The 11,665-nt window shown below is 41.5% G+C and overlaps 1 protein-coding gene across 1 annotated transcript; it reads right to left on the reverse strand.

Moving 5' to 3' along the window:
• Nucleotides 1–10,538: 10,538 nt before the first annotated feature.
• Nucleotides 10,539–11,425, reverse strand: LOC122401473 (mitotic spindle assembly checkpoint protein MAD2A). Its single transcript, XM_043403623.1, has 3 exons — nt 11,312–11,425; nt 10,855–11,217; nt 10,539–10,752 (listed from the first exon to the last, which is right to left on the reverse strand). The coding sequence occupies exons 1-3, from the start codon at nt 11,382–11,384 to the stop codon at nt 10,553–10,555; spliced, it is 636 nt and encodes a 211-aa protein (XP_043259558.1). The 5' UTR covers nt 11,385–11,425; the 3' UTR covers nt 10,539–10,552.
• Between the last annotated feature and the right edge of the window lie 240 nt (nt 11,426–11,665).

Below are 11,665 nucleotides of genomic sequence, written 5' to 3' on the forward strand. Positions count from 1 at the left end.
ACAAAAAATATTACAAATATGGAATTCCATTGAACCCACAGTGACGGAAAACTTGGTGCACAGCATGGGACGACGTCCAAGTGAAGTAGTTAAGGCAAAAGGGGGTCCAACCAAATACTAACGTAGTGAAAAATGTAAATGCTTCTTAATTTCTATATACACTGTTGGATCGAGTTGAAATTTTGCACATATTATCCTGATACTTGTGTCTAATAGCTATTAAGAACTCTAACATAAATATCTCTTTCGTTTCATTTATTTCTTGCATGCGTACGAACACTTTCGTGGGCAATGGGAATGTTACGAAAGTAGCAAACTGGCACCTTTAAGGTCCGGTGCAGCCGATAGATCGCCGTTTTCTGTTTTCCACTCGCGTCAGCTACACCCACCGGGCCACGAAGATTTACACACACGCGTCCGTTGCAACGTGTGCAAGATACGCGGCCTTAACGCCGCTATAATGGACTTGCAAACTATTCAACGCGCGGTAACACGGCTAACTTAGCACGGTTTCGATGCCGGGTCTCGCCTCGGCTGCAGGACACTCGCGACGAACCCGAAGACAACGCAAGTGCTGACTATCGCGTGTTCGGGAAACTCGTTAGCCGGGCAGTCGTGTCGGGAATGAAAAATAAAAGGAAGGATTAACGACGATTAAACTTATTCCGCGCGCGAACGGCGAAAGCACGGATGGAAAGGAAGCTCGCTAATGGCGGACAAAGAATTTCTTTGACGATCGAAATCAATTGCAGGGACAAACCGCGAACGCGTCGATCCGAGAATGGACGCGGGGATGGAAATTGAATTTTCCGTTTTATCGCGCGCGGAAATTATTTTTTAATCGTCGCGTATTATTGCCTCGATAAATGCACGAGAACGCGCCGGGGTAAGCCCCCGAAGTCGTTTCGCCCGCAGCCAGGGGACAAGAACGAAACTCGACGACTTTAACGGTCATAGATAAACCTAATGGCCCGTGCTAATTAGAAGCAAAGACCATTATCGGCCGTTCCCCGACCGGCAAAAACAAATTTGTCGACCGCATCTATTACCGATTCCGCTTGTTTGCCGCGACGCGGATCCGATTCGTGTCGTTTCGCCTCCGAACGATATACTATTAATTAAAAATTAACATCGCCCTCCCACTCGACGCCTCATCGACGTACCACGTGACGTCAAAGCCGGGTATATACAAAAAATACATACGAGTGATCAGCAAATGGAGACAATTGTATCTACTAACCGCTAAAAGTATCTCCTTTTAAATCTCAATTGGCGCGTAATCTCGACTAGCACGAAAAGCTACAGAACGAATTAACTACGCTGTGATTATTATTATCTTTGGCAAGCTTTCTTCGTGCCTAGTCTGGTCGAGTGTCTGAATGGCTGGAATCGGGAGGGGGATTTCGAACATAGAGCATTCACCGGGAGCGGCTAATTGTTACTCAGAGGCGTAGATAGGAACGGCTGCGGCAGAAGCATACGATCTACGGTGTTCCGGCTTAATCATTCGCTACTTAGTCCGGAGTTATCTCTCCCGCCCGTTGACCGAACTTTCCTCCTACGGCGTCGGTTCCCCGGGGAACTTGGCGACCTCGATGCCCCCTCGGATAAACTTAATGGATCCGGGCTAATTAGGCCGGAAAGTCCGGGGGAGCAAAGGCATCGCCCGGTAAGTACCTTTCGCGGCCCACGAATAATTTCGAAAGGCCACTTCCTGCCGCAGGAGAGCCCCGGGAGATGAGGCGATCCGCCGACCAACTTCATCCACGCGCGTCCCGCGTCCTGGACCGTCGACAGCTCGACAGCGTCAACTAGTTTGCTCGAACACTCGCCGTGGAGCGTCCATTTCCGGTTGAAGAACGTCCCCCCCCCCGGAAACGGGGAGGCTCGCGCCCCGCGATGCCGGCCAGCGTTCATCCCGTGGATCCTTCGGAACAGGTATAACAATCTTCTTTTCCGATATACAGGGTGGTCCACGCAATTGTTACAAGTCATAACTCCGTTGTTATTACATTTACGAAAAAATGCCAAAGGAGAAAGATAAATGGTTCGAAGAGCACTACATCCGTAGGCCTTTAAATTTTTCTTAGATGCAGCAGTGCATGTGCAATTAACAATTGCATCATTTCTTTAAATAGAAATGTATATTTTTTTTTACACAGATTGATTCTTCTGTTCATTCTACGTATAAAATGATTAGGGTACCATGGCAAAAAAATTATTAGATCTCGAGATATTAATCGAAGAAGATGCTCAAACGCTTCTCCGTCACATTCTAAACATTTCTGATAACGTTTTTTTATTGTTTGCATAACTGCGTTTAAATTATCTGCAGTTATTGCTGCACATTTCAGTATGATTCTTTCTCTCAGATTCTCTACAAAATCTATGGGGATTTGAATAAATTCTATCTTTTAATAAACCCACGGAAAAAAGTCAAGGGGACTTAAATCAGGTGAACGGGCTGACCAACGTATTGATGTATTTGTTGTTCAAATTCTTAGTTTTCGTACTCGAGTTACGATACGTGAATTGCTACTGAAGGATGAAATGCTTACTCCTACAAATCAGTTTCTGTTACGATAACAATGTCAAAAGGGTGTTTACCTTTATAACATAGTCACGAAGCGTTTGAGTATCTTCTTCGATAAAGACATTGTTTTGAAAATATCTCGAGATCTACTAATTTTTTTGCCATGGTACCCTAATCATTTTATACGTAGAATGAACAGAAGAATCGATCTGCGTAAAAAAAAATATACATTTCTATTTAAAGAAACGATGCAATTGTTAATTGCACATGCACTGCTGCATCTAACAAAAATCTAAAGGCCTACAGATGTAGTGCTCTTCGAACCATTTATCCTTCTCCTTTGGCATTTTTTCGTAAATGCGATAATAACGGTGTTGTAACTTGAAACAATTGCGTGGACGTCTGACGGCCATATCCACTCTTGCTCAAGGAGAAATGAAACATCTGAAAAAAATTACGTTGGATCAAATGTGATTCTAGATGCAATGACTGGTGTCTACGTGCACAAGAATGGGGACCAAGGTGGTCAAGTTTGGAGTTTCGAGTTTTAATCGATCGAACCTTCTCTGTTCTCGTTACAGAACACCGTCGAGCGGTTTCGACGTCGTCCCGGAGCGTGAACGAGGCGAGAACGCAGGAGATCCCGAGGAACGGAGCGACACCGTCGAACAAAAACAACGTGCTCACGGACGAGAAGAGGATTCGTCGTTCGAAAACAGTGGGAGAGAAAGAAAGGGAAGCAAAGAACCTTCTCTTCGTTTCCTCTCGATACAACCTCCACCCCTCGTCCTCGACCGCCCGATTGAAAAGGGACATAAACGACTTATCAATCGTTATGAAAGAAAGTTCAACCCCCAAATTAAAAGAAATATTATATTTTCTCCTTGGAATTCGTGAAACAAAGTAATCGATTTTAGATGCATTACTCGAGCCTCTAAAAACCTAAATGTACGACCCAATACGAGTCGTATTCCCTTCTAGGTCTGTGATCTTTCTTTATCCAGCTAATACATACTAGCTCATCTCTTTTTCTTTGTTATCGCGTCTCCAAGAAAGAACGTTATCGACACTGCCATTCCGTTGCTTTCTCGTGATCCTCTTTGAAAAATGGCTACCAGATTCATGATTATCTTTCCGTGTCAAAGCTCGTGGAGAGGGGAGGAGGCGGAAGAGAGGGGACAGGCGTCGTAAACCATACTCGTCGAGCACGTGCGGATCGTTACAACGCCACGTGGACGCGACAATTTCGTTTTACGGGATCCGTGGAAAGAAGGACTCGTCCCGGGCGATCCCGGATCCTGTAATAGGATTTCCGGGATCAACGAGTCTTCCTACGTGGCAGCCAATGTCTTCGTGGCAGGGGCGTAATTGCGCGGACTGTCGTGGAATCGGACAGTTCCGAAAGCCTTTCATCGCCCTCCGTTCGTCGGGGCTAAAAACTCGCTCGTCCGAAACTACGATTTCTATGCGGCGTCTTTGTTTCGCGGTATATAAGGGGCCTTTGAATTTAGCGACGTCCTTATCGGTAGCGGTGGGATCGAGCGGATCCCGAACACCATCAAAAATAACTCGAAACTTGCTTCAATCTCACGCAATTCTTTGCAAGTACAATACTTGATAAAATATTACAATAATTATTAAAAAATTTAACAAGGTTCATGATTATCAATTTCTATCCCTAAAATTAACAGAAAATGAATCTTGTAGAATCTGAAGAAATAATATTTACTTATAAATAGAATTTTAAAAATAAAATTGAAATTAAAATTACAGTGTATTCTAGTTCGATCGAAAGGTATCTCGTACCCATCGCTACTTGGAACAAACGCTGCACGAACTCATTGTACTTCTTGTCTTTGATTGAACAATACTAAACGGAAAATCTATTTTCACGAGGACTCCTCGTTTCTGACAAAAAGGACCTTGGACATTGAGCCAAACAAAATTCCCTTGTATCAATGAAAACTCGAAAGAGTGCCTCTCGATTCTATTCATACTATCGCAGACGTACACATCCTTGATCCATCATTTTTTTATTGGAAAAATAATGATTAATTCTACTCTGGTACTAACAAAAGATTTCTTCTTGAAAAGGGTAGAAACACGGATCGATACATCGGTAAAGTTTGAAAAGTACCTTCTTTTGTTCGAAGAATTCACGAATGAGAAGGTAGTCGTTTTTAAAAAACAAAACAATGTTCTAAATAGAGCTCACGGATACACTTTTCCCGACTGCGAGCTATAGATATCCGACGAACGGTGGTGACTACCGCGAAGACAGGCCAGGTGTTCGAAATCGAGAACGGGCCGTAAAAGTGACGCTACTCGTACAAAGTCCAGGACGCTCTTGTACAAAGTATCCCTTGTATCCCCTTGGAACGGCGCGTGGTGTCGAGCGCCGATCGATCGGAAACGTCGATGGCCGGAGCGTGTCGTGTGTTTCACCGTCGGCAGAAAAGGTCCGGGAAGCACGGTGAAAATTGCTCCGACAAAGTCGTTCGCGTACTCCCGGGCTTGCGTTATTACGCCCGGTCTGGTGAAATCGAGCGGTACTTTAATTAACGGAGCTTCGCGGCGAGCATCGCCGTAGGAATCGTTGCGCCTCGAAGAAGGGCGAGTAATTACATTTTCGCCGTACCATCGCCGGAATCGTAATGTCGGCCTCGATTGGCCCTGTCGAAACGATCTTCGACGCGAGGAGAGGTAAAAAGAAAAAGAAACGGGGGAAACAACGGGAGCCTCGGGTGGGAAACAACGCGCGTCGATAATCAAGGCGAGGGCAACGATCAGCGAGTTACTCTTGTTAGGTGAGGAGCTAACTTACTCCGGAAGTCACGGACCGACTTCTCGGAGGAAGCTGAAATCTTTCTCGCGGCGATGCTCGACGCTACTCGAACGGAATATCGAGTGTGATCGAACGAAAGAAGACAAAGGTTCCGATAAAATTGTGTAGCGACGCGAAAGAAAACTCATATTAATACAGACTGATGAATACTTTATAACAAAAATTATAACAAATAGTATTTGTAAACATAAACGTTTTATGAGTTCAATTAAAATAATTAATAGCATATTTCCATTTGCTTTTTGCTTTAAAAATTTGTTCCCATAACTTGTATCGTTCAAAGATTTCTGTTTTAGCGTTATTATAGATGAGGTTTATGTTACGTTATATGCCTGAAAATGACCAATTTAATGATCGAAAGTGTTTATGTTTATAAATAATATTTGTCAATGAATATCCACATGTTTGTAATGTACTCGAAACAGGACGATAATCGTAGACCTGTTGAACGATATCAGTACATAATATTATGCAACGAAGGGTTAAAAATTGATTCGTGTCAATTTGACTGGCTATGTTGTATAATTTAACATTTCCCAGAGTCTACTGGTTCCATCACACTCTGTTTACAAGGTTGAACCGATACAGGCTCCGGTTTCGCATTTCCAACGATCGGCTGACGCACGCGCGTCATCTTTTTACATTTTATAGATGGTATAAAACGATCACGTACAGATAGTTGAACGAACGAGCGAACAGAGCGTTCCCCAGGCGTTCTCCTGCGTGATATGTGGAAGTACATTGCCACTCTAGCGACGCACCAAAAAGAGAGACTATTTCCGAGACGAGAAGTTGATCGTGGTAGCGTATGATGTCCGTGCAAGCTTACTAGTGCCGCCGTGCTTTTCCGTTACGAATTCATTTCGCGTCGCTCGTACCTATCGAACGATTTGTATGAAAGTCATCGTGAGTCATCGATGGCTCGTCGTCCCGTCCGGCGTGGACGCGCCTTCGCGAAACTATATTATAGTTTGTAACGTATTTTGGTCTTTAAACGAAGCGACGATTGCTCCAGCGTCGAGCAGAAACTCCTACGAGATTCGTCTGAAACGTGAACTACGTCAGAACCTCGATAGTTGCACGCAAAACGATGCTGGAAACGCAAGTATCGAGGTGATCGAACATCAGGTATCCCGTTACTACTCCGTTGCTAAGCGACCATCCCCTCCAACTCGTCAACACGGTGCAATTAACGGGGTCTGCGCGCGACCAGGTTGCACTTATCGAGGTTCCGCAATATACGTGTACACGTGGACGAATTAAGAGCTTAACCCTCTATTGGCGTACTGTGCCCGATGAAAACCATGCCTACAAAGTTTATCGAGGAAATTTTACTTGAATTGCGCATGTTTTCTTATGGGTACGTCCAAATAGCTCTGCAGGTTCAGTTGGCACGTTGATCAGTTGGATTGTTAATTGATTCTCTGGCACGACGACCACGAGTACATTTCTTTTCCTGAAAGATAAAATAAAATTCGTACAACAGAGGGTTAAATAAACAGAGAGAGAGAGAAAGAGAGAAAGAGTGAGAGTGAGTGTGAGAGAGAGAGAGAACAGAGAAAATAACGTCGCGTCGCGCTCGACCGCCATACTGGGCGACGGGTCTAGTCATAACGAACAAAAGAGGAATGTATTTTATGATATTTTATGCATAAAACGATCGTAAATCGAATATCGAATATAGCGGTTAGTCCAAGGTTAAAACTTAAGTAGAGGTGTATAAACGAGGACTCGAGGTGCAATGGCGCGTTGCATAAGTCCACAGGGACTGAAGAGGCCGGAGTCGTTTGTTTCGTGCACGCGAACAGGGCAGAGGGACCGACGATGGCGGATAATAGTTAATTGAGCGACAGACGATCGTCGATTTCGCGCCATGATCGGGAAACGGAAGTAAAAGCGACCAATCTTTCGTTCCCTGTTCCGTACGAACAACGACTAGAAGCGCTACTGTAAAATATTGTATATTGTTTCGCGTTATTTATTTTTCAATGTTTCTACTAGGAGTCGCGTTTTTACGATACTCGAGAGAGAATTATCGCGTAATGTTATTAGCGACACGACGCTCGTTCTGGTCCGCGGTGCTGTGCCTATTCGTCGTGACGGAACAGAAAGAAAACAAAGATAAACTTAAGGAACCATTTCGACGACCATTGAGCCCGATAATAAACACGCCGCCGTTCGAAAATCCGCGATCACTCGTCGCGAACAATTTTATAACAGCTCAATCGTTCAATGTAGCTGATAATCATCACCTCCCCACCCACATCCAAATGGTGCACTTACACGCGTCGCGGGAACAGCTCACCGTGGACCAGACGGATTAGTAATGTTTATAAACTTCAACGTATTTCCAGCAGCTTTTGCAATGTGTAAAACTAACCAGAAAAAAAAGACCGACGCGAATCTAAATAGTCTAGGCGAGATTTAAGAGCGTACAGCTTGCGTACAGCGTTGAAGATTATTACGGACGTGCCGTCCGCCCTCAAATATGTCGGGTCGTCCCGATGACACCGTGGAAGCAAGCAAGCTTGCCTTGTTCTCGAAAGTTGAATAATGTTAGTGATGAATGAAATAAAAAAACGAGAGTGTGAGAGAGAGAGAAAAAGAGATATGAGGGCCGACCAAACGATTCGTTTTTATACGACGCGTGACGGCGAACGATTCACGTTCGACGATAGTTAATAGAACGAGGGTGTGCACTATGGATCGTAAAGGCTAAATTCTAGCAGCACGAAGTACGTTAACGGAACTTAAATAGTGAAAATTGTCGTAAGGGAAAACGAAGTGCTACAGTTAATTGTAACGAAAGCATAAGCCGCTGTTGATGTTTCCTAACTGTTAAGGTTTTGGTTAGGCAGTGAGGTTACATGTATTATAAATACACTTACCAATTATTAATGTAACATAATACAAAAGTAATTGAGATATATAAACGTATAAGCCATATAAACGCGACGCACATGAGGTTCTTTATTTTACGAAACGGCGGAAAACAAACGCGTCTACAGTGCTACCAATCGCTTATCACGAACACAGTAGAGTCGCATTAATACCAACATACATTGATATTCCTAAGGCGCCAATTTCAACATTCCCCCCACTACATCGATGCGTCTAAAAGTAAAGGCTAATTATTTGTATTTAATAATTCCACGCAACTTAAAGATTTAATTTTGTGGCAATGATTTCGTTCGTACTCACGTGGATTATTTACAGAGTCAGCGAACGTTTGCAAATTACTATTTTCTTGTGCCCATGTGATTCTGTAATCCATCGTTCTGTTTAATTCCTTGTACGGTTCCCCTAATATCATGCATTCTTTTTATCAAACATCACGTACGCTTCGTTAAAACAATTGCTCTCTTTTGTTCGTTTCCACAGGTTACTAGCCTTTCTTCGAATCAGTTCGAGAGTTCATTAAATCGCACACAGCTCTTCATGAAGACTTTCCTATGACCCATAATTCGCATTTGTTAATTTCTCAAGTACTCATGATATTTTTTTTGTATTTTATCAACACGTGGCGCGTGATTACACTTAACCTCATATTTTTTGTAACCTGTTTAGCTATTGAAGCCACTGGACTCTAACCCATTACGGTTTTGGTTAGGCAGTGAGGTTACGTGTATTATAAATACACTTACCAATTATTAATGTAATATAATACAAAAGTACGAGAAACATATAAACGTGTAAGTCGTAAATGCGACTCGCGCGAGGTTCTTTATTTTTCGAAACAACAGAAACACACGCGTCTACAGCGCTACCAATCGCTTAGCACGAACACAGTAGGGTCGTCAAATAACACCAAAATACATCGATATGAGGTGCAGATTTGAACACTAACAAATGATCTTCGATCATCGTTTTGATAAGGTCTGGTACAATAGGTACCGAAGACAAGAATTACGACCAGTACCAATTATTCGACGTCGTGAGAAGAAAAATAAACGAAGAAAAATTAGTTTACCTAAGGCGCGAAATTTGTACCAAGTTTTTCATTTCAGACCGCGTACCGAAAGAATGCCTCGAATCCGTCGCGAATTACTACTTATAATACATTAAAGAGATGACTATAGTCAACGTGTATGCGCTCCAGTGAATTCTTATTTCGATTTTGCGTTCCATATCGGATTCATGATTGTTACGGGATTCGCGTTATCGTGCAGTAACAGAAATTTGGAGCAATCGTACACCCGCATACGTTTATGTAATGCTAACGACGTTAGTTACGAATTTGATATACGACGTACGTCAAAAACGAAAAATATTTTATTCTAGTCATATCTTTCATGCTTTGCCAAGTAAAATAATATAATTCCTGTGTTGAGTGTAATAGTCAATTATGTTTTAATAAAATCTGCCAAGATTCTAATTGTTTCTTTACCTTCTCTGCCGACGAACTCCATTGGGACTTAAGGACGACGCCATCTTTACTGCGAAAAAATTGAAATATTTCTTTATATAAAATTATAGTTCGAACCCTTACAAATAACATAGAACAGGTCACGTTAAAAAGGCTAATTTTAAATGCTATATTTACTCTAAATGAAGATAGTAGAAATATAAATGCTCTGTATTTTTCGATAATAATTTTAGTCAAGTTACTGTTATTGGATTGCAGAATAAAGAAAATAGTCTTTCACTCGTAGTTCGTGTTTTACGATTGTGGAAATTGAAAAAAATGTAATATTCTTAAATTTTTGTACAGGTGATTGTATAATTAAAGTTTCTTCAAACCTTACTGTAGCGTCAATTGTGAAAACTCTGCTGTATTTGATACATTATCAATGACTTTACTATTTCACCCATTATCTGTAGTAAAGAAACACTGGTGTCTCAGTATGCATGTCCCATAATTGTAAACAGTATACTGTTGCATTTAAAAGAATGGACACATCGTATGTATTTCATTCGCCTAGTACACAATAAGCTGAAAAATCGAATTAATATCAAAAAATATATTCTTATAAAACCATTCTCGGACAATAGTAATGTTGATACATACATGCAAAGTCTGGAAAATAATACAATCATCGATACAGCATGACAATTTTCATACAAAGTAAAATTTAAATAATATCTTGTAACGTTAAATATTACTAAGAATGTTGTAATTAACATGGACCTCGTATATACACTTCAACGAACACAGGCGATAAAATAACATAATCCTAAAGGTTCTTATAGCTAACTATGGTATCCATCTTATGAAGAGAAGTTGAAAATGATCTTAACTGAACTTCTTGACTATTAGCAATGAAAACAGGCTGCGTTTCGTCCCATTCTTTTGGAATACCGCAATCGGGTACTGTATACGTCAAGATGTCAAAAGAACATAAACAATCCAATAATGGAAGGAAACTCACTGTGCCTGAAACATAATAAAGCGAGACAAAAGTTTTACAACCTCGATACTTCTTATTAGCTTGCGCGATGTCAAACGGAATACAAAACTTCGAACGCAAGAACTCACCCGTGATCTGACGTATCACTTCACGGATCTCCTTTTGTATAGTCTTTACATCTTTTGTTCCCACTTCCGGAAGATTCTTATTTATACTATCGTTTGTACCATTTGTAGTTTGACCTTCATAATCGACCTTAAAGTCCCACTTTTCTAAAACTTCTTTAGTATTAACATTTGTTATAACGAGCGTTATTTTTTGTACTTTTCGTTGCACGAGCCACTCTTGAATTTGACCGAGAACAGTATCCAAAAATCCTTTAATTTTCGAGTCCGTTGACATTAAAACGAACAAGCCAAAGTGTTCAACAGGCTCGAACGTTTCTGGCGGATAAATGCCTCTTTGGTATAAAATGCTGTTCACCCCGTAATCTGTAACAAAAAGAACGATCCGTTGGACGAAGGTTTCCTCCGAGACTCCAAGCGAACACATTCGAACAAATTACTAAATAATCGATGAACTTACGTAAATATTGTTTCACTAATTCTGCCGAACCTTTCAGTGTAATGGATCTCATTTTCTGCAGAGTCTCCGTCATTATTTACAAATGATTGCCGCGAAAAACAATTAAACAAAGCAAATTTTCGTTCAAAAATGTTATGCTCAACTGGTTACGACCGAAGGCAGTTTATCATTTTTAAAACGTCCAATACACTGCCTACTGACCGATATTTCACCAATCAGAAAATAGAAATATTTGATTGGTTTTCAGAAAGTGCACGAACTAATAGTAGTTTAGAAAGAAACGTTCATGGAAAGCGTAAATAAATGGTACTTAACCTTTCTTTTCTACGAACTCCGTTTGGAAATCTAATGGAA

This window comes from Colletes gigas, unplaced genomic scaffold (assembly GCF_013123115.1).
Source record: "Colletes gigas isolate AHSC1104 unplaced genomic scaffold, ASM1312311v1 Colletes_gigas_Sc00002, whole genome shotgun sequence".
NCBI lineage: Eukaryota > Metazoa > Arthropoda > Insecta > Hymenoptera > Colletidae > Colletes > Colletes gigas.